General features: G+C 43.4%; 1 protein-coding gene and 1 pseudogene across 2 annotated transcripts in view; both read left to right on the forward strand.

The window, feature by feature from the left end:
• Nucleotides 1–24,097, forward strand: part of CPPED1 (calcineurin like phosphoesterase domain containing 1) — a 121,268-nt gene that overhangs the window by 60,355 nt on the left and 36,816 nt on the right. For both annotated transcript variants that reach the window (XM_037151208.2, XM_037151210.2), the window contains one exon: nt 22,862–23,284. In XM_037151208.2, the coding sequence (XP_037007103.1) occupies nt 22,862–23,284 (423 nt within the window). The remainder of the gene's footprint in view (nt 1–22,861; nt 23,285–24,097) is intronic.
• Nucleotides 17,929–18,054, forward strand: LOC119053601 (uncharacterized; annotated as a pseudogene).

Below are 24,097 nucleotides of genomic sequence, written 5' to 3' on the forward strand. Positions count from 1 at the left end.
GTCATGCCCATTTCAAAAACTGCTGTGAATTGAGCTTAAAATACCTTAAATGGCACCCACAGTGAATGAGGTCCCTTTATCACTCAAGATGACTGCCATCTCTCCCCACTCACATGATTCTCCGCAGCTCATCGTAAACAGGTTCATCTCAATTCACATATTTTACAGAAAAGCATTCGAAGGAGGATTTATTTTTTTCTGCCCACTTTTAAAAATATGAAACCATTCCAAGTGTCTCTGGTGCACTTTATGAGGCAGAACAGCCCTTTCTGGTGATTTACCCCCTTGCCTGTCCAATCCACTCCATGATAAGTACCATCCAGCTAGTTGGCCTGAAGTTATAGTTGTATTTTTTCATAATTGGTTCCCATTATATTGCTATTTCAGGCAATTCTCTGGTTCCGAAATGGGAATATTACCTAGTGTAATGCAGGCTCCTTAGAGCTGTTAAGAAAATTCCTTACCAAGCATATGGAATAGTTGTGGACTCTTTGCCTTTTCTCGTTTGATTAGGTGAGAAAAGGTAGTAGTAGATCACTTAGGAAAGTATCTGGCTATAAATAACAGGACACCCAAGTGTTGGTAGCTTCAACAGATAGTTCCCTTGGGGGGCCCAGGGTCTTCCTGACTTTAAACACAGTCACTCTTAGCACACTGGCCTTCATCTTCCTGTTCGTCATTGTGTGGTCTCAAGATGGCTATGTTGACCACATATGGCCCCTTTTAACAGGAGAGCAAACGCTTACCTAGGATTGTGTCCTCGGGACACCCCTTCGCCCCCAGCCCACTGCCACCACCAGCTGGACTTCTGAGGTCTCATCAGCCAGATCCAAGTCACATGACCATTTCTGGACTTCAGGGAGTCTTAGAAAAAAAAAGAAGAGGGCTGTGTTAATTGGCTTGGACCAATCATTGTCCTTAAGCTGGGCATGGCACATTAATGTCCCAACCAAATTTTGGTTTCTGGTGGCAAGGAAGAAGGGAGAATGGATATTGGGTATGCGGTTGGAGTGTTGGCTAAAGAAGTGTATTCTCAATCTCTTTCTCTTTGTCTCATACACCACACCACACCCACAGAGAGATATACAACCATCCAAATCCAAAATGAAAACGTCACCTCTTTGCCAAACTCACTTATATTGCTCACCCTTGTTCTTGGGGGGTGGGAGGACTGGATACTTAAAAAAGTACAAGGTTGAAAGAGGTCTGACTTTGCCTGCCTGCCATGGTCTGATCTTTTTTTCCCCAAGTATTTTTTTTTTAGTTTGTTAAATTTTTGTTCAAGTAGAGTTTCCTGCCTTTTACCCACAGCCCCGCCCAGCCCCGCCCCCTCTGCCCTCCCCACCTCCCTCCCCTCCAGCCTTGTTCATGGTCTGATCTTGTGTTGTACTTCCTCATGCTCTCGTGAAGCAGCCACTGTCATTTTTAAGGCCCCACATTTCATACTCTTTTGTTCTGCCACAGGGCCTCGTACCTGGCATTCGCTCTGCTGAGAGTTCTCTCCTTCCCCCCCCCCCCCACACCTTCCCCAGTATCATCATGACCTCTTAGGGAAGCTTTCCTGACCACTCACTGGCTCAGAACCCCTGACATGTGAAGTACATCAGGTAGCCCCTCTTCACAACACTAATAATGCATTATAATTTTACCTTTATCTGTGAGCCCTTTTTATTGGCTTTATCCTCAGTAGGCAATAAGCTCCATGAGAACAAGGACCAGACCCATTTATATTCATGATTCGTATTCTTTCAGAATGTTTTTGGCTGCAGGTTTAAACAAATAGTAGCCTAAGTTGGAGTTTATAGTTCTTTCATAACAGTAACAAGTCTAAATTAGGCAGCTCCCATCATTGATGAAGTTGCTCAACACTGTCATGGTCAGCGTGTCTGCCACATTTTTTTAAAACTTAGCTCATGGTTGCAAGATGAATGCTACAGCCTAGCTGTCTCCTCCACCTTAAAGAGAAGAAGGAAGTTTGGGAGGCAATACCAGTGACATCTGACCCCTTTTTCAAAACAACAGAAGTTTCCCTGGAATTCCCCGGCCCTTTTCTACCTGTGTCACCTTTAGCTAGAAAGGGGTCAGGAAACCGTGTGTGTAGCTTTTCCAGCCTCTCTACACTGGAGCTGAACAAGGCGAGAAAAGGGGTGGGGCTGGGAGTTGGTGGCGGTCTGCCCCACCCCTGTTGCTGCAGCACTTACCTGTACAAGTACTTGGTGTCAGTAGACAATACCAAGAAGGAGGAAGCACTCATCTGCTTTGATTATTTGTTCATTCACTCATTCTTTGTCTGGGTTGAGCCACTCCACTAGTCACTCTAAACATACACGCACTTGGTTATTCTCATGACAGTTCTGGCTGGCAAGTTAGATTTTATGCTTATTTTGGAATAAGGATTGGACTCTCAGGGAGAGTAAATGACTTAACCTAAGATTACACAGCTATGTAAGGGACAAAACCAAGCCTCCCCCAAATCTCTGTCCCTGTAGGACCCCTCTCGTCTTCCACGGTGCTCCACTGCCTCCAGAGCAGTTACATCTGGTCCTATGGAAAGCGCCTGCATTTGGTGTTTTTCTACCATGGGCCAATAATTATTAGCCTGCCAGGATTTAGCTTCTTCATTAAACACATTGGCAAAAACTGTTCGCTAATAATATTGCCACTGTAATTTGGGGTAGTTTTGTATTTGGGCTCTAATAAAGTAACATTCATTAAATGAACAGGGTTATAATTTTTACGACAGGGCCCTGTATGGTAGAGTGCTTAAAAAGCATTTTCCCAGCAGTCAGTCCATACTCTTAGCACTCTAAATAATTTGCATAATTTTTTCCTGTTTTTAGTAGGAAAAAGCACTTTGCCAAGAGCTTTTGCCCTTTATTATTTTTGAAAATCCCAGCATTCATTCTTGTTCCAGAATAAATGAAACAGTGATCATCTGTATTCATGTCCACAGCTTTACAGTTATGCATTTGTGAACTAAAATATTCAGAGGCATTTCATTTCTGTACCACGGTTTTTATAAAAAATAATGTGTGTGTGTGTGTTTTGTGATTATAAAAGTAATAGATGCTCAACTGAAAAAAATTTGGAAGAATGCGAAAAATCACTCATACTTCTATACCACCCAGGGGTAATAACTATTAACATTTTTGGCATATTTCCCTCCTAAATGTCTTTAAAAAACATTTTTTGCATAGCTGAGTCCGTAAATTATTTGCAGCTTTGTATGCCCTGAGTTTTCATGTAACATAAACAAGCCTCCTGGTTGTTACAAGCATCATTGTGAATAGCTGTGTAATGTCTCTTCATTAAAACACACCATCCTTCACAATTTTGAAATGCTGACTACAATAAAACAATGATATAGCACCATACATAAAAAATATCCCCAATATTATTTTATATAATTTAAGATAGAAACATTTTCTTTTTATTAAAAAAAATTATCTTGGTAGATATGTTTCAGGATCTGCTTCTGTAGATTAAGAATACTCTGTAAATGTGTTTTGTGGAGGTACAACGAAGGTGTACTGACACCTTTGCCAGTCTCCCCTTTATTCCAGGGATGTCTATTCTTTTTAAATGTCCAATGTTTTCTTCATTTTATGGTTCACTATGACTGGTTCCTCTTTCTCTGGCTCATTTTCTGTGTCTTGAGTTTTTCCTGCCCACTGAGCACTAGGGTGCTGGTGTCAAGTCCAGGTTTATCAGGACAGCCCTACGAAAGCGACCATCCTCATTTCTCCTTTTCTTTTCCCAACCCTGCTGGCTGAACAGAGTGATTCCCAAGCTTCTGAACCAGGGCCCTCGGAAGCTGCAGAGCACCACCCTGACACCCACTAGGGCTCTCAGTAAAGTGCAGCACATTCGGGGGAAGGGATTTCAGTAAGTACTTCCATGGCTGGGGCTGATTCTAAAGTTAGTTTGGAGAACATATTTTTTTGTTGTTGTTTTGTGGATCAAGAGCTGGAAAATAATTTATTCTACTCTGTGATGTGATGTATGCTACAAATATGAAAATTTATTAGACGAGACATATTTTAATTTTTAGGAAAAGGTATATCATATATTTCCTTCAAAAGACATTGTTCCCTTTTACACTGAATGTGTAATTAAAGAGTGACCATTTAGTGATCTACAGAGTGCATTCCAGCTTTGTTATAAAAATGGGTGAAGAACTGGTACCTGGCATTCTCCTTCTAGTGCCAAGTCCTTGCCTTTGATCTTTTATGTTCTCTCTTTATACCCAAATTAAACTGTGTACGATGGCATCTCTGTTGTCAAAATAGCCTAAAGTGCTTCTGGAGTTTGCAAATAGCTGTTCCCAACACAGAAATAGTTGTTACATTGTAGAGAGAGACTTCAGTCTAAAGACTTCTCTGCAGATAACTTATGTCCATTAACAGAAAGCCTGCCACTCTTAGCATGGCTTTGTGCATGAGAGTCCAGTCCTCAAGCCCATTGCTTACAAAGCACTGACCTGAACTTCAGGATACTTCCCTGTTTTGCCCTGTAATGCCTTGTGGTGTGGGGATGGCCACGGTTTTCAAGAGGCTGACGTTTTAGAGAATGTGTTGTGTGGAGGAGGTTGTGGATCTAGGACTGTGGGTGCCACAGAGGGTGGTTAGAGTGGAGCACGGAGCAGTCTGTGGCTGTCTTCACCGAAAGTGAGTGCCACTTTGAGTTGTACATTCCTGCCTTTAACTCCACATCCACTGTATAGAAAATTATTTATAATGGAGGGTGCCATTCCATATCCATGGCTTAAAGGACAACTCCCCAAAATAGAACATGCCATCTGTTATTGATTGACATTTAGAATATCTTATGGATGTTATGATGTGAGCCTTGAATTGCTAGCATTTTCTAAGGGAAGAATAATCCAAATCATGATACATCTGCTAGTAGGTCCTCTATCTGCATCAAACGAATTATCATTGATAAGCATCAGTCATTCTTACTGTCATGATTTTTCCTTGGTACACCAAGATGCCAGTGATTTTTTTATTTAAAAAATAACCAGATCCTTTAGTTTTGCAGATATGTGTCATGTCTCCTGACACTGAGGGCGAATACCAAGAAGACAGAAAATTACTCCTGTGTTCCCTCCAGCTGGTGCCTTCTTCTGTTGTGTATCTGGCCACCACCGTGGTGACCTCAGGCCCCTTTGTTGCCCGCTCCAGTGTCACTTTTCTTCTCACAACTCAGCAGGCCCCTCTGGCCTCTACAGCCTCGCACAAATAATAGAACTCTTTGGTAAGGCAATAGATATCTGTTAACTTTCCATTCTTTAAAAATGGTGTGGGCAATGAAAACCTTACAGTCAGAGAGATTGTTTGAAGCCTCAGTCCTGAACATGCCCACCCTGCTAACGCCCTTCAGGGGCTGCCCCAGCTCAGAACCCGGACATGTGCATATGGAGGGTCCGTGGCTCTGCTGGATCCGGCCTTGCCTGCCGCATCCCCCGTCATCCTCCTCTGACCTCTCGGACCGACTTCTTTTCACATACTGTTCCCTCTTTCTGGAAACTGTTCCCTCCACCACCGCTCTTCCTTCCCTCAACTCCTGCTTGTCCTCCAGATATTTGTTATCTTACCAAGTCTTTGCTCACATGTGGACAGGAGAGTCATTCTTTAATTACAAAAATTATTGTGTGATCTTTTATAGGTTATGAAATTGCCGTTTCATTGTAACCAAACTAGTGTTCTGACTTAATGTTTCGCTTTTTGACTTAGTTTTTCATTTTTGTCAGTGTTATATGTGAAGGCACATTAAGGAGTCAGATAGTTGTACACAGAATGTTGAGAAGCAACAGTTTACAACTCCTCACCTGCTCTCTGCTCAGTTCCCTTTGGCCACTACCTTCAGTGATTTTAGCTAATTTTGTTGACACTCACTTACATAGTTAGAAATAGCATACTCATGTTGCTACTTCTGGATCTTTTGCTGTGTTTCCATCTTTGTTAAAGCCTAATTTTGGTTATATAAGTATTAATATTTATAATAGTTTATATATACATTATTTTAAGCATTATTCACAACTAAGCTATATAATAGTATGTCATGATTATTTTTGCTGCAAATTTTATTTGCATTTTCAAAAGAAAAAGTCTTAGTTTCTAAAATTCAACCTCCATGTTGTTTTCCAAAGGCATAAGTGAATAAACTTCCTGTCAATATTAGGCATTCTATCAGTTTCAGCTTCTTGAAGAAATTTCTCCTAGGGCCCTCTGTCCCCTGACTGCTCACTCTCTAAGCCTGTTAACAGCTCTCACCTTGGGATGTCCATCCCCATTCCAGGGACTGATTACCTCCCCTTCTCTCTCATGTTGGATTCCCACTTCCTATCTTTTCAGATGCATCAGAACTTCTTGTAGCTTCTGAGGAAGAATTTACATTTGAAAAAATCTTCATTTGACCCTGACATCAAATTAAATTAAATTAAATTAAATTGATAGTTTGGTAGTTTGGCTGGGTATAGAACATTAGGTTAAGGAGTCATATTTCTCTCAGAATTTTATAAGCTTTGATTCCTTGCTTTTGCTTGTTCAGTATGGGTTTTAAGGTACTCAGTTTCATTCTGATTCTTGATCCTTTTGTGAGAATGGAAACATGTAGGATGTTCTGTTTGTATCCAGTGTTTGGAAATAGCACTGTGATGTACCATGGTGTGAATCTGTTTACTGTGTTAAATAAAGTCATGGCCTTCAAATGTTTTTGAACTATTTCATTGATGATTCTCCCCTGTGAGTTTTTCTTTTTTTCTCTAAGTATATTTTATTGGTTATGCTATCACAATTGTCCCAGTGTTTCCCCCTTTGCCCTCCTGTACCCAGTACCACCCTTCCCTCCAGCAATCCCCCATCTTAGTTCACGTCCATGGGTCATGCATGTAAGTTCTTTGGCTTCTCCATTTCCTGTACACTCCCAGTCTGTTTTGTACCTACCAATTTGTACTTCTTAATCTCTGTATCTTTTCTCCCATTTCCCCCCTCCCCCTCCCAACTGATAAACCTCCAAATGTTCTCCATATCTATGATTATGTTTCTGTTCTATTTGTTTGCTTAGTTTGTGTTTGTTTTTGTTCATAAGATTCCGTTGTTGATAGTTGCGACTGTTGTGATTTTAATGTTCATAGATTCGTTTTCTTAAATAAGTCCCTTTAACATTTCATATAGTAAGGGCTTGATGATGATGTATTCCCTTAGCTTTACTGTGTCTGGGAAGCACTTTATCTGCTCTTCCATTCTAAATGATAGCTTTGCTGGATAGACTCATTTTGGTTGTAGGTCCTTGCTTTTCATCACTTTGAGTACTTCTTTCCAGCCCCTTCTTGCATATAAATTTTCTTTTGAGAAGTCAGCTGACACTCTTATGGGAACTCATATTTAGGTAACTCCCTGCTTCTCTCTTGCTGCTTTTAAGACTCTCTCTAACTTTTGGCATTTTAATTATGACGTGTCTTGGTGGGCGGGCCTCTTTGGGTTCAACTTTTTTGGGACTCTGCTTCCTGGACTTGTATGTCTATTTCTTTCACCAAATTAGAGAAATTTTCTTTCATTATTTTTAGATAAGTTTTCAATTTCTTGTTCTCCCCCTTCTCCTTCTGGCATCCCTATGATTTGGATGTTGGCACCTTTGGAGATGCCCCACAGTGTTCATATATTCTTCTCATTGTTTCAAATTTTTATTTCTTTATTCTGTTTTGGTTGAATGCTTTTCTTCCTTATGTTCCAAATCATTGATTTGAATCCCAGTTTCCTTTCCTTCACCGTTGATTCCCTTTGGATTTTTCTTTATTTCACTTAGCGCAACCTTCATTCCTTTCCTTATGTTTTTGCAGTACTCAGTGGTTTCTCTGAGCATCCTGATCACCAGTGTTTTGAATTCTGCATCTGATAGGTTGGCTATCTCCATTTTGTCTAGTTTTTTCTTGGGTTTTGTTCTGTTCTTTCATTTGGGCTGTATTTCTTTGTTTCCTTAGTTTGGCAGCCTCCCTGTGTTAGTTTCTGTGTATTAGGTAGAGCTGCCTTGACTCCCTGTCTTAGTGCATCTGTTAAGTTGTACGGGGCAGAGCCTTAAGTATTCACCAGGTTGGGGCAATCTGCTGCACCACTTTGTGGCACTGTGTAGCAGGGATGAGTCAGAGAGGGGACAATGCCACTGCCTGGTTTCTGGAGCATTCCAGCAGTCACCCCATTTCCAGTCACTTCACCCACCTCCCATGTGCCACTGGTGCCCTTCTAGCTGTTTCCCTGGTGTTGAATCCCAGAGTGAGTGGGTTTATATATAAGACCATGCAGCCCCTTTAAATGGACTCTCCTGGGTAACCAGCAGTTACTTCTGTTGCCCCAACCCCCACTTGTTTTTTCAGCCAGAAGTTACGCGGCTCTCTCTTCCTGGCACTAGAATGCTGAGTTGCATGGTCTGGTCTGGGACTCGGATAGCTTGTTCCCAAGGTGTCCCTCCCAGTTTTTATCCACCACATTTGAATGTGGTACTGCCGGTTCCGCCACCACCACCACTGCTACCTCTCTGTGTCACGCGGGGTCCTCTCTGCCCTGGCTTCCCCTCTCTGCCCCTCCTACCCATCTGGATAAATATGACTTCTTTACATCCTTGGTTGTCAGACTTCCATACAGGTTGATTTTCTGGCAGTTTTGGTAGTTTGGTTTGGTTTGGTTTTGTCTTGTTCTGTTTTGTTTTGAGATTGTGTTTCTTCTTGTGGTTGCATGAGGAGGCAAAGCCTACCTATCTACACCTCCATCTTGACTGGAAGTCCTCTCCCCTTTGAGTTTTTTATATTCTCTGGTACTTATATTCTTTAGATGTTGGGCTTCCTATACTGGTCTTCAAATATTGCCTCCTTTTTTCCCATTTTTTGCTTATTATAGTTTCTGAGATATTTCCACAACTTTATTTTTTAAGCTTCTGCTGAATTTCCATTTCTTCTACCATAGTTTTACTTTCAGAGAACTATTTTGGTCATTACTCTTTTAAAAAATAGCTACCTGTCTCTGGCCAGCATGTCTTAGTTGATTGGAGCATCATCCTGTAAGCCAAAGGGTTGCAGGTTTGATTCCAAGTCAGGGCATATGCCTAGGTTGCAGGTTCTATCCCTGGTCTTGGCTTGTACTATCCCTGGTCTTGGCATGTATGGGAAACGCGTCACTGTTTCTCTCTCTCCCTTCCACTGTCTCTAAGTCAATGAAAAAATGTCCTCGGGTGAGGATAGAAAAAAGTCATTCTGTAATTGTTTGATGAATGTAGTATTTTCTTTCTCTGAGAATATTGATAGTTTCCCCCAACCCTCCTTTTCCCCTCTTCCCCAGTGTCTTGAGCTTGTTTCTTTTCAGCTCTCAGGTACCCCAGGGTAGACTTCCTCTGGCCGGAGGGCTCCGCCTGGCTGCTGTGCTATGGAGGTCTCTAGGGTCCAGTGGCGGCATAAAGCTGTACTCAAAAATCACAGTAAACCTTTCATTTTAATCTTCTCGGCTTCACTACTGTACCCCAATCCCAACTCTACTTGCTGAGTTGCAGAAGCCCCTGTTTACTTTTTACAAAAACTGAAACAGGCCTCTGCCAAAGTGAGAAGGACAGTAGTCCAGCCTCATGGAATTTCAAGCCACCTTTCTGTTTTAGGTCTCTCTTACTCCTGTTTCCAAGGTTACCTGTCACTACAAATTCCTGGGCCTTTGGGTATCTGTGATACAAAGCAGATTTTTTTTAATTCATTTTTTTACTTTTCTTTTTTTAATTGAGGATTTACATAAAGTAAAATGAAATTAATCTGAAGTGAGGAGCTTAAACATACAAATCCATCTTAACCACCACTCAGATCGAGATATGGCATGTATGCCACACGCCAGAAGGCTCCTTGTGCCTCTGTCAATCTTTATGTCACTGTCAGTTGGGTTTGCCTGTTCTTTAACTTCATAAGAATAGTGTTGTACAGTATGTGTTCTTCTGGCTTCTTTTCTGTACATATTGACTGAGATTCATCTGTGTCGTTGCATGTAGCAGCAGTTAGCTCTTTGTTACTGCTATCATACCCATCTAATGATTATATCACCACTTAGCCACCCATTCCACTCTTGATGGATATCTGGGTCATTTCTATTTTGGGACTTTGAATAAAGCTACTGTGATATTCATATCATATCTTTTTAGCAGAGTTACACACTCATTTCTTTAATTACAGTCCTGGGAGTGAAATTGCTGGGTTCCTGGGAGGATGTAGGTTTAACTTTGGGAAATACTGCCAAAGAGTTTTCAAAAGTGGTTGTACCAAGCCAGTTGCTTATTGACTTTCCCACTGCCAGCTGAATATTTAACTTTCTAAGTCGGCTAAGCCCATCACCACTTGTCTCCCATCCAAATATTCACCAGGCCCGACCCTGCTTAGCTTCCGAGATCAGATGAGATTAGGCGCGTTCAGGGTGGTATGGCCGTAGACTCACTTGTCCATCTGCTTTTCGGTTTTCATTTTTCTGTGGCTTTCTCCTTTCCCATTGTCTTTGTCCATAGGGTTTGTGGAAGGGACACAGCCAAGTTTTCAGTCCACCATCTTTAACTGGAAGTCTCTATTATAATTTGAAGATGGCTTTTGGCTCTGTCTCACTAAACCCACTTACCCTATGTTTTCTCTGAGTCATTTCTGCTTAAAGGTTTTATGATAGTAAGATTTTATTGCTTTCAGTCTTTCACAGCTATCCAAACATTGTTCTCTATGTTCTGTATTGTCAACAAAACAAGATAGTTCTGACCCAAGTCTTTATCAGGTGAAGATTAATGCAGAACACAAACTGAAGGCATAGTCTGTGAGATTGTTCCTCTTAAATTCTTCCCCCTAGCTTTGCAAAACCCTGAGTATACTATCATATTTAGGATTTTCATTCTGGTCACATTATATTAAGGTGTAGGCAAATGCAGATACCCTAATTTTAACCTCATTCCCTGCACTTAACCGTTCTGTATTCCAAGTGTGTTCCAGGTGTTCTCCCACCCCTGGACGTTCTTCATCCCCTGGCTTGGATACAGAAGGACTAGGAGGCAGGGTGGAACTTCTAGAGCCCTGAATTGGAAGTCGGATCATGTTTCCCCAAAGAACCAATGATGTATGTTGACCCCTACCACTACCTGGGCTCCCTGTGGAGGTTCCTTCCTTTATAGAGAAGGTGACGGGCTGGGCAGGGTGGCCATGAGGAGTCCTAGACACCTTCTCTGCTTACAGGGGTGGCAAATATGTCAGGAGAGAAGATGGCAGGCACACTCAATGCTCAAGCCTCTGCATATCCCATCCATTTGCCACTCAGGTCCTTCCCAAGAGAGCTGGCTCTTTGTACTCTACTTAAGAATTTTTCTTCACCCATTCTTCTTGCATTACAGAACTGGCACAGAACCATTTCTTCTCTCCTGGTTACAGTTCACATCATTCGATGTGGTTTTTACTCATTAAATATTACCACGAGGAGGGGCTCCAGTCATGTAATCAACCAAGCTTGTAGCATGTTGTGGTACAGTAACGGGCTTGTTATGGTGCAGTAACGCAGGTGCTTAGCATATGGTAAAGGTTTCATGAATGACAGCTGCCATCATATTTATTCTTCTTATACAGTGAGCTTCTGAGAATTGTTTGCTTCATTTGGTCAAACTCCACATGTGACCTTCGGTCACCTCACTCTTCCTTTATGGTCTCAAGAAGACAATCTGCAAACCCTTTATTTTATCTCCCCTACTTCTTCACGTATTAGAGATATACTATCCTAAAACCACCAAAATAGTACATTTTACTTCTATTAATATAACAAATATCTCTAAGTACAGATAACCACAAAATTATACCTTTACCAACCCTCTAATCAGATGCATTTAACACACATATTATTTTATATAATACATTTCTAATATACTAAATCCCCTTATTGTTACCTACAGCTGTAAGTAGTGGTTATATTTCTATGCTAGCTGGTAAGGTCATTTTTGAAAGGATAAAAAGACACAAAATCTGGCGGTAATAATAAATGTCAAATGTTTTGCTAGGTGAGTAAACATTACAGCTGGGAGAGGAGTGTGACTGTGAGTCTGACTGAGGTGATTGGGTTAGTGCGCCCGTCTGTGCTGGGGGGTACCAGTGACAAGGTGTTTGTGCGTTAGCCTGAGATCTCACAACCAGTTAAAATGTGATTTCTGTGACAAACCCTAATTGCATACCCAGCAGCTAATTTATGAAAAACTTTTGTGCACATTTGTAAAATAAACACTCTAAGAGGTTAAAACAATTTTATAACTGTAGTGTCTTTTTTCTTTTACTTCTAAATTATCCCCTTGTAAGGGGATAATTTACAAAGCAACAAACCTTTTCAGTTAATAAATCTGTATTATAATGTTCTTAAGTGCAGAATGATAATGAATTCAGAAATTCTAAACCCTTCTCTTTACTTGAGGACTCGACATTACTCTGTCAGAACGATGCTTGGAGAACTGGCTTCGATGGCCCGGTCTCCCTGCAGTCCAGCGGCCTTCTTGGTGTCTTCAGCAGAGTTGACAGTTCGGTCAAAGGATTCTGCTGCTAGATATTCCCTATTACCACTAGCGAGAATGCCTCCTGAGCGATTAAATTAGATGTAGTTCAACAAGTCTAGAACTCCCCTGTAGTTGACAGACATGTGGTTGTAATAACTGTACCTTGTAAACTCAGGGGTCAAGTTGTTTATTGCTGAAAGCCTTGTAGGGCTCTTTGCGCTTTTTGGTCACTTAGTGGTCACTGACAGGTACTGCATGGGCAGTCCTTAACATTGAGTGGAGTTGTCCTTCCTCTTGCCATCTCTGGCATAAACCTTGTGTACAAATCCTAAGCTTCATGCGGGAAAGGACAGTGTCCTCATGCATCACACTTCCCCCAGGCACCTAGTGTGTACATGTTATATTAGTACCAGATGGGGTCCAACCCGGAGCAGGTCTGCCTTGGTCGGGCCAGCCCGTTGGGTTCTCGACTCCGTGCAGGAAAGATTTTACAACACAAGTTCAGGTGATTTTGAGATTACATGTATTAAAGCTGGGGACAGTGAAACAAGTAAGGGCTCAGGATAGAAAAAGCAACAGGAGACAGCCTAGAAACGTTATGGGAAAGAGGTGGGTTGAGGTGGGGCTGCTTTTGCTCACTGGGAAGTCAGAGTAAAGGGAAACCTTGGAGACGGGTTCAGAGGGTTGGCTCGGGACAAACCACTGCTGCCCACTGCTCCCCTGGTGGCAAGTCTTGTGGGGACCCTTAGAGTTTAGGAGAAAGAAAATAAAAAGTTCATACCCAGGAATAGGCACAGGTATGCTCCAGAGTGAGGCCGCACTGGCATCCTTTGTTTTAAGGGATTTTATCTCTTTTCTGTGGGTGAGGATCTTAGGGAAGAGTTTCCTATCAGCTTTCCCGATGCGTTTTTAATATGCTGATGCATCAGAATGTACAGATAGGGGAATTCTCTGGTCAGCTTTATTGCTTTAGTTTTATCTTGGGTCTGTCTGGCTGTAATTGGGTTTCTGTTATTTGTTCCCCTGACTTCATCCATCCTTGGGTTTAGCTGGCACAGATAGCATTCATTGGGTCTCTGTGATCTGTCTCCCCACCAGGGTGATTTAAGCTGTGTATTCCCTGGTTGGGGAGGAGAGGTATAAACCATTTGTGTTCAAGTGTCCTTGGTTATGGAAGATAAGGCCTTGCAATTCACTAGCTGACTGTAAATTGGTCCAGTTGTTTGGCCTTGTTTAATTATCTTGTCTCGGTTTTCCTATTCCCCTTGCCGAGGAATTTTCCTAGCTTCTTACTATCCTGCCTCAATGTCATTATTTTTTTCCCATTAGTTGAAAATAAATATAGCAAATTTTACTCTTACTATTTTTCACATTATTTTATTGTTGTTCAAGTACAATTTTCTCCCACCACTACCCCCCACCCCAACCATCTCCTCCTCCCTCCTCTGATCCCACCCCCCCTTTGGTTTTGTCTGTGTGTCCTTTATAGTTGTTCCTGAAAACCCTTCCCCTTCCCCCCATTATCCCCGCCCCCACCTCTCCTCTGGTTACTGTCAGTTTGTTCTTAATTTCAATGTCTCTGGTTACTTTTGCTTGTTTTTTTTGTTTTGTTGATTAGGTTCCACTTATAGGTGAGATGATGTGGAAAAAAGGGAACTCTAGTGCACTGTTGGTGGGAATGCAGACTGGTGCAGCCACTGTGGAAAACAGTATGGAATTGCCTCAGAAAACTAAACATGGAACTGCCTTTTGACCCGGCTGTTCCACTGCTGGGATTATACCCTAAGACTCCTGAAACACCAATTCAAAAGAACCTATGCAACCCATTGTATCTTACTACTTTATACCTGGAGAAATTAAGACAGCACACAGTTAAGTAAGAGATGGTGACAAGACTGTTTTTATGATGAAATAATCCATGAAGTGCTTACCTTGGTGGCAAATACAAACATTTACTAGTGATAGTGAGGGGCATATTTATCATTGATTAATGCTAAAGAAAGCATAGCTAGTAGGTTGCAGAGTGAGATTTAAAGTGCCAGGTTGCCTCACTGCTGAACTCCACTCACGAGCCAGTTCTCAGGCTGCCCTCCAAGGCTGAGCCCTGGGCTTTGTGTAGCTCAGCTCCCGAGTCCTCATTCCCTGCCTTCCCCCCTCCGTGAATGCAGTAAAGCCTTGGTTTGCTCACCTGTAAAGCAGTGGTAGAACAATGGGGTTGATGCTTTGTGAACCCCAAATAACATGATACTCCCCCAAAACATTTCTTCATGCTTTAGCTTTGAAGTAGTACCCATTTCTTCAAATCCAACATTTGTCAGGAGTCATGTCATCTTAGAGCTGGCGAAGCTGATGATGAAGAAATGCAAAACCCTCTTTGTGCTCTTGCAAAATGGCAGGGATGCTTCAGCTGGAACACAGGTGTAGAATTGAAATGTGCAAGTTTTGAACTGGGCAAGGTTTTTGGATGGTGTCTTTTGCATAAGATGTCAAAAGGCCATCCATTGCACCATCGGAGGGATGATGTGAAGCTAGATGGCAGAAAATACAAAAAGGTGAGATTAGGTATATGTCACTTTGAATTGTGATTGAGGGAGGGGAGCAGTGTGATAGGCTGGTGACACTGAAAAAGCTTGTGGCAGTGGCTGTGTAAGAACAGACCGAGTGGCCAGTCAGGAGGGTATTGCGGTCTTTGGGGCAGTAGGCTGTAAGCAGGGGGGAAGGAACATGGTCCTGCAGGCTGCGGTGCCACAGAGGGGGCAGAGGGGAACTGAAGCAGAGGACAAAGGATCCGCTCTCCTGGGCGAAGGCTCAGATACTGTGTACAGTTGCTGGGGTTTAGGATTTCAGCAGATGATTGTTGGGGGTGGGCAGGATTCAGTCCACACCAGGCAGATGCTATGGCCCATTGTAGTTTCATAGACTGTAATAAACCACAGGTTGTACCTTTAATTGTTTAAAGATGGGTCACAGCTATGTGAGGGAAAGAAGCTTTAGAAGACAAGAGAAGTGGGGTGTGGGTGTGGGTATGTGTATAGAAGCTGGACTGGAGCTGGGTGGAGAAGCTGCTGAACCTTCTTTTTTATCAGAAAGTCTGGAGTGAGGAGGACAGGTCCTGAGGCTGCCCAGCTGATAACCCACTACTGAAATTAGGGAAGGAAGGACTAGAGATGGTTGTTTTCTGTGTATCCTCATGTCTTCCTCCTAATTTACGCACTTGGCCGATCCCAAATTACACCAAATCCTCTCACATCTACCAAGCGTCTTCATCGTGCAAAGAAAATCCTGCTGGAGACTGCTCGCCACTGCACAGCCTTGCATTGGGAGCAGGGTCCGTGGGGAGGCCGGCGTCCCTGTGAAGTCTCGGCAGAGAAAGGCCCTCAGAGCTGGGGCAGACCCAGAGACTGTGTGGTCTGAAAGGATCTGACAAAGTATGGCAGCAGTTTTTAGGACAGGAAATTGTAATCCGTCACAGACTTCAGCTACCAGCCTCCCCTTTGGCAGCCATAACTGCAGAAATCACTGTATTTTCAAGTGCCTGCTCCCAGTGTGCTTCCTCGAGGGCCATATTGATTTTGTTGTTTTCGCTGCTAAATGTATGGAACTGGGAAGTCCACTCTCTGTCCCCCTGAATGAGCAGCTCATTGCATCCCCTGGCTGTGTCTCTCCTTACTTACTAAGGTCATCCTGCTATTTAATTTAAATTTCCCTGACAATGGTTGAATGTGTATCAGCATCAATTCTCCTTAGAGTTCTCGTGCCTACAGGGACTAGGGAATAGAGAGGTCTTATTTTCTCTAAGCAACATTCTTCCTTGTCCAGTTGCTACAGAGAACAGTGATCTAGTTGAAAAAAGAAGAACAACTTCTTACTAAAACAGTAAACAGAACACTCGAAATCTAATCATAATATCTGTTGTTTAGAAAATCTCCATGAAAAAGGAAATATTTTGAAGGTTGCAGAGATGGGTGGTCTTTAACAGTAGTTGCAGGTGAAATTTTGTCTTCACTGCGAATTGCTGGCCAGGGTTGGGGTGGCTAAGGAGGAAAGGCAATCCATGGGTTCGCTGTTCATTTCTTGTTCCATATTTTCTGTAACCAGGCTGTATTCTCCAGAACTTTGCAACAGCTTCCTTTCTCCTTTACCCACAAAGGGAAAACAAAATGTGTGTTATCACCATGTTTTTTGCTTGGCAGAGAAGCACTGAATTTCTCTGGTATGTGCTGCACTTCTGGTTGAGAAATAGTTTAAATGAAACATAGTGGTTATTTTCTCTTCAGAAGATGAAGCCCTAAGCTGGGGTGGGTTGGGCTGGGAGGGGGTGGTGGTAACCTAAACACCTGCATTCTTGGAAATGAAGTAACCCACCTGAGTTCTCACTAAACAGTGAGTTGTAGTGCATTAAAATCTAAGAAAAGCTACGTGGCCAAGAGTTCATCTCATCCTTCCAAGGGTTTTATCATTGCTTCTGAAATGTTATGGCAATGCTCCCTGAATAGCCATCCCAGGTTCGCTCTGATGCTTGCTTTTTGTTTACTGTGCCTCGAAGAGTTTAATTGTGGAATAAATGAACCAGGCAGGGGGATTTTATTCTAATACAATAACAACATATAATTTTGTTTAATCATGTTGAGCTTCAGCCTATTTGAAATCAGAAACCCATGTTCCTGTCAAAGGTGCGGGAAAGAAGAAGGTCCTTAGGGGAAACACAGACCCCAGGGAAAAGCACTGAGCCCAGGGAAACAGCCCGCCTTCTTGAGGAAGAGCTCGCTGGCAGGTGAAGCCAAGCCGCAAGCAGGGGTCTGATGCAGGTCCAGCGTAGAAGACGACTCAAGAGAATACAGCATTCTTTTTTTTTAGAGCAAAGGATTTCTTCTCCACCGAGGACAAAGCTGCAGGTGAAAGAAAGGCTCGGTCCTTCATCAGCCTCCCCGGAGTGCCATCCCTGGGGAGAGAAACGCTGCCTTCTACAAAACCAGGATCCGAGGCCCCGAAGACGGAGGCTGTGTGAGGACACCTAGCCCCGGCCTGGGCTTGCCCGGGATTATATAGTCATCCAGCTTCGTTCCGTTCTAACAGTGGTCTGATAACATGTGCGTGTGTGTGCAATTAATACTCATGTCTTTAAATTTTAGGGTAATGCATACCTATGAGGAAAATTCCCATTCTGTATAGGGGTAGATGGTTGGTAAATTAACCGCCCCACCCCACCCCAGGTGCCAGTTTTCCTCCCAGAGACAACTACCAAGTTCTTGGGTGTCTTTTCTGGATACATTTCTAAGCATATTTGCATATTTCTTCCTCATATTTTTCATAATTTTCTTGACATTTTTAACAGAGAACCCATTTATATGGACTAACTTTCAAAAGTTACAAGAGAATATAAAGAATATATAAAATGTTTCTATTGCTTCTCAGCCTTTTGGCTAAGATCAAGTGTAGGATCTGTTCTTATCAGTTTAAAATGTTTCCTTCTAACCCAGTTTCTCTCCCTAGAGGCAGCACAAAGAACCAGTTTTCAAGGCACCCTTCCAGTGTGTGTGCCCATATTATGTGTAGTTCCACTTTTTTTCTTTTACATAAAAGGCAGGAAATTAATGCACAGTGTACAGGCAGACCTCGTTTTTATTGTGCCAACAAAAAGAGTACCACTCACTTTATTGCAATACTTGCTTTATTGCGGTAGTCTGGAACCGAACCTGCAGTGTCTCTGAGGTGTGCCTTTGTTCATCTTGCTTTTTTTCCCCTCAGTACAGACAGTCTTCCTCATTCTTTTTTTTTTTTTTTTGGCTACATAGTATTTTATTGATTGGCTTGACCATAATTTACTTATCCAGCCCCCATTGTCTACCAGGACTAGGGGTAGTGGGGTGAAGCAGGTGAGGTGTCCAGGGAGCAGAACCGAGGGAGGCGCTCGCTGTCGGCCGTTCAGGTGCAGGGCCGGCGCTCGCACGCACCTGAGTGCCAGCTTCTTCAGTGCTGCGCTCACTCCCCTTGTCCTACTCCTAACCCTGCTCTGTGCCCACTAACAGTCGGTAATAAAAGTTCTTATTTGTACTTTTTTACCCCACACATATTGTTGGGAAAATTTCCACATATTAAAACGTTGGGGTCAAAGTGTATGTTGGTTTTCAAATTGGAATTAAGGAAACCTTTCCACTCCGGCCAATACTGTAAGAAATGACCCGTCTCCTCATGCCCTGACCAACAAATTATATTGGCAACACTTTTTGGTCGTTGCCAGGTGCGTGGGTGACACATCGAGAGGGACGTGGACAAGCTGTTTAAGAGATTGGACCTGAATCATGGTCTTGCATCTCAACATAGAAACTGATGGAGTCGCCTGCAACTCCCTCTTCCCCGTAGTGTTCACCCTGCAGCTGCCCTTGGCTCTGACCAGGAGATGGTGTATGTACCCATTTCCATTCATAGCTGAGGACAGCAGCTTAGAGTCAGGCTGGGTTAACCCCAGGTGGGACCTGAATTTAGGGCTGCCAGATATAGCAAATAAAAGTACAGGAATACAACTGCTGCATGGGGCACACTGATGCTAAAATAGTATCTGCTGGAAATTCCATATAGCTGGACATCTTGTGGTTTATGAAGTAACCCTACTTGAGTTAAAAATCCATTGAGCATCTTATAAACTTGAATGACCTTGAATGAGGGCTTTACCTGTGCCTCAGTTTCCCCATTTACATTTGTAATTATACTGTGTTGGGTTCTTATAGGAGCAAATGAGATCATCTGTGTAGAGCACTTAGCTGAGAATGGAGTAGGCACCCCCAACACGTAAGCTGTCTTTATTTGCGACTCCGAGTTGCACACCCTTCCCTGCCACACTTCCTGAAGGGTGCCGGGCCGTCATTCCGACCTCTGTGCTTCGGCCTGCTATTGCTTTGCCTTGGAAAGCATCCTTCTTTGTTCAGCAGGCTCTAATTCCTCCCTAGCCTTTTGGTGTTTGATTGGAGCATTGCGTGCTCTGGAAAGACTCTCTCGCACCTCTCAGCTGTGCAGGGTACCCCCACCCTGTGCTTCCACAGGGCCCAAGGCTTCAATCACATAACTTCACAAGTCATGCGATGCCATGTCTGGTTCCCCTTCTAGACTTTGAGCTCCACGAGAACAAAGGTAACTCAGTTCCTTACACTGATGTGGCCATGACCCAGCCCACAGTGGGACAGCAGATGTTTGTTAAATAAATGCCTGTCTGAAGACAAATAATTTCTGTTCTTCCAGCTTTATGATAACTGGGGCATTTTAGATTTTGCCTCTGACTTTGAAAGAGCAGTGAGTGTTTTGGAGTTTAGCTGTGAAACTTTTATTAGCTTTTCATTATATCATATATTTAAAATCCCAAATGAGACCAAAGATTTAGGGGCAAGGGGCATAGCCACTGGTGCCCAAGTTCAGATTATAAAATGGAATCTTAAACGAAAAGGAGGTGGTCTTTCTAAATAAGACCTTATCACCCATCCGACCCCCCAGCATCTCTAAGCAGAAATGAATGGTCATTCCTTCCCTTGAGGGGACTCACCAGTACACAGGTAAATCTGCTTCTGACTGCTCTGGAACTCCTTCGTCCCTGGACACCGCGTAGTCTCTCGTCAGCATCAGCCTTGGGCAATGTCTCACACGTACCACGTGCCTAGCAGTCTTTTGTTAAATCGAGGATTCCATCATTATGTATGCACGCATCTTACAGTAGCATCAAGGTTTGTCTGTAAAGAACATAAATACTAGAGAGATGATCACTTTGGGGGGAAATAATTTATGGAAGACAAATGGCCAACAGTAGCAAGTTCAGACATTTACGTATTTGACAAATAACAGACATTTATGTATTTTCTCCTCTGTTTTCTTACACAGAGAGGATGAAGCTTACCCATATTTACATGGTCTTTTTTCATTCCATTTTTAGTATCACAGTTCTGTTCTAGTTTTTATTAACCTTGTGCCTGAAAACCATAAAATCGCCTCTGTGCCAGCCCCTCTCCCTCCACTCATAGCTCACTAAGTCATCCTGTCTGCCTTGGGCCAATGAATCTTTACGAGGACAGAGTCCTAATATGACGACACCCTGCTCAGAACACAGCAGGGCTCCCATACCCTCACCGCCTCTCTCTCCTGTGTAGTACAGGTGCACAGGAGGTCGGGACATTGCTTTCAGGGGTACGCATCACCTTTAATCTGGGCTTGGGTCAACCTTACCGGGTCACCTTCTTGTCCGAGAACAGCCAGGCTGTGGATGTGTCTGCAGTGACAGAAACCCAAACAAGACTTCCAGAAAAGTTGTGAGTGTCTTGTGTGGTAGACCTTAGCTCTCTGGATTTCACAGTTACCAAAAGCTGATCCTGAAAGTCACATAGAAATTCAGGGGACTTTTGCAAAAAGAACAAAGTTAGAGGACTCACACTTCCTGATTTTAAACTTATTAGGAAGCTACAGTAGTGAAAACACTATAGTACTGGCATAAGGATAGACATGCAGATCAGTGCAATAGAACTGAGAGTCTAGGAATAAACCCTCGTATTTAGGGTCAGTCGATTTCTGCCTGGGTTGCCCAGACAATTCTTTATAACAAGTGGTGCTGGGACAACTGGATATCCACATGCAAGGGAGCCGCTGTACCTCTTTTCTTTTTCTTTATTTATTAGGATTAAGTATAAAAATATTTCAGTGACGTGGAAATTCTCAACCTTTAGGCATCTGACAATGTAGCTAAAAGTAACTGAACATGCAAGTTGGCAGATTTTTGAGGAGAAATGGATTGATCCACAATTGTAGTGGTGACTTAACCACGTCTTTCAGAAACTGATACAGATCAGTAGGCTGAAAGCAAAGAATAATGACATCGGACACCTGCACACAGCACCCACCAGTGTGACTGAGTGGACATGGGAGGAACTGCATATTCAACAGTGAGAGGGTGCACCTTGTTCATAAGCTCACATGGAGTATTTAGAAAAGTTGGCATATACTTGGCTGTAAAGGAAATCTCAACTACTGCTAATCATTTTGTAGTAATAATTTCTAAGATGGTTTTGTGTTTCCCTTTATTTCTTTCCCAAGTTATTTCTGCCTGTTCCTATTTCACTTCTTCCTATTTTATGACTATCTAGGGGAATTCTTTTATTTCTGCTTTATGATCTTTCTTAGCTATAATTGCTTCATTAAGACTTTTTTGCTCTTTAATTCGTGGTGGAAATGACATATTGGGTATAATTTTCATCTGCTTGTGGCAACCTTTTTCAGGTGAGTTTCCATCAACCTTTGGGAAGTGGGGTTGCTCTTTTCCAGCAGTTTTCTTAGGCTGTCTTTGCAAAACAATGAGCATATTCTTCAGGACTAAGGTGGTGTGGGAAGTATGTCCTTTCCCTGCCTTGCTTTTCTCAGCAGTGCTTCGTAACAGTGGAAACAGACTGGAAACTGACTCCCCACTTTGAAGGGCAGAATTTGTGTGTCTTGGGCTCATATTTTGCCCCTACTAATTAAATCAGTGCCTGATATGTAGTCTGCACTCAGTAATTATTTGTTGACTAAATTAGCACAGAGGGGCTAAAAAAAACAGATGTATAATTGAATTGTACATTTTAAAACCCATTTATTAAAGTGCTAATGCATTATTATGAGAAATGTGGAAGCCAGGAATCCGAGGGAGGAGGGTCCCCACACGTTTTCCGCCTTTTTTGCTAAATAATCCTCCCCATACTGAATCCTGTGCACCAGGAGGGATACACTTCACACTAAGATGGTGAGGCCTTATACCTTTTCACACCACTGGTGGAATATAAAATGCCTCTTTCTCTGTGGGGTATATTTGGCAAGATGCATGTGCCAGTTGACCAAGCCATTCAGGTTCTAAGAGTTTTTCCTGTAAAGGGGCTCACATAGCTCACAAGGCCACGTGTGTAGTATTTAAAAGTTCAGTTTGGGACTAATGTTCAAAGCTGGGCCCGCACACCTCGGGGGTGCGCATTATGACCCATTAAGGTGGGGCAGAAGGGTTACAACTATTTAAATTTATTTTTCATCTAAATGAAAGATAAAAAGCAAGCTGTGCTGAGGTTTAACATTACGACGACTCCACCATCCCGCAGTCAGTCAGCAGCCGTGGGTCAGCGGCTGCGTCGTTGTCCAGTCCAGGGCACCCAGAGGGAAGGACAGGTCAGTGCAGGGGGGAGCAGTGCCCATCTCACTTGTCGATTCGCTTTTAATGTGTGATTGCTCCTGCCGTTTCCCTGTGCTCAGTCGAATGGATTTCCAGATTATTCCCTTATTTTGTGTTAGTAAATGTATCAACGACCTGGCCATTAAAGAATGTGACCCTCACTTTCAGGGGCGCCCTGGCGGAAGGAGCAGACGGAGGACCTGCAGCGGGTGCTCAGGAATGTGGACAGTGCGATCCCACTGGTCCTGGTCAGCGGCAACCACGACGTGGGCAACACCCCCACCCCGGAGACCATTGCGGAGTTCCAGCAGACTTGGGGAGATGACTATTTCAGCTTCTGGGTCGGGGGCGTCCTGTTCCTCGTCCTCAACTCCCAGTTGCTTTACGATGCCTCCAGGTGCCCTGCCTTGAAGCAGGCCCAGGACCGGTGGCTGGACCAGCAGCTGAGCGCCGCGGGGCAGCAGAAGTGCCAGCATGCCATCATCTTCCAGCACATCCCGCTGTTCCTCCAAAGCATCGACGAGGACGACAACTACTTCAACCTCACCAAGACCCTTCGGAAGGAAATGGCAGACAAGTTCGCCAAAGCAGGTAGCGGGCGGGACTCCAGGTGTCTGGGTGGAAGAGTAGTCTGAAGGAGAGGTTTCCAGATCCTTCTGCCCCTCTACAGCCTGGTAAAGGGAGAGGGGATGGGGCTGTAGACAGAACTAGTTTCTGATCCCAGCTCTGTCGCCCATCTGTAAAATAGGAGTAGCAGAAGTAGCTCTCAGGCTGGTTGTGCGGATTAAATAAGAGGCCGTGAAGCATTGGAATATACCCTAGCCTACAAGTACTAAAGTTGTGGTAGCTCTCCCAGCTGAGGAGGGGGGCCCGCCCTGCAGGTGGGATGGGGGCAGGGTCTGAGTGTGGCAGCATCTACCCCTAGAAAAGGGAAGCCGCCAGGGACACCTTTTCTCATTTCTCCGAGAAGCAGGAACTCGTCCAGTGGCAGATGATCTTTAAGAGCCGAGCTCCACACTCCTTTAGATGTAACCTGGGACATCCTGGGGTGGGGCTGCAGTGCGCAGGTCTGGGGGCCTCATCAGTTTTCCTTTAGAGCAGAATAAGTTCTCCAGGACCCGGAGAGAGAAAAGTATTTGGGGTGGCCTTAACTTAAACGTGTTAGTCTATGGTACATTTTTAACTGGTCGTGCATTTGACACCTGTGTAAGTAAGATGCTCCTTTTGCAGAGATCTCAGCTTCTGATGGTGCACTAGCTCACACGCCTCATTTCTCCGGGTAGCACTTACAGTATTCCTGTTATGAAAATGGTGCACTTTGAGCCGATCCCCTGAGGTGCCACGACTTGGCAAGGGTCCAGTTTTGACAACTGTTGTGTCTCTTGTTTTGGGCTTAATCCCTCC

Source organism: Artibeus jamaicensis, unplaced genomic scaffold (assembly GCF_021234435.1).
Source record: "Artibeus jamaicensis isolate MK-2021 breed Jamaican fruit bat unplaced genomic scaffold, CSHL_Jam_final contig_729, whole genome shotgun sequence".
Classification (NCBI taxonomy): Eukaryota; Metazoa; Chordata; class Mammalia; order Chiroptera; family Phyllostomidae; genus Artibeus; species Artibeus jamaicensis.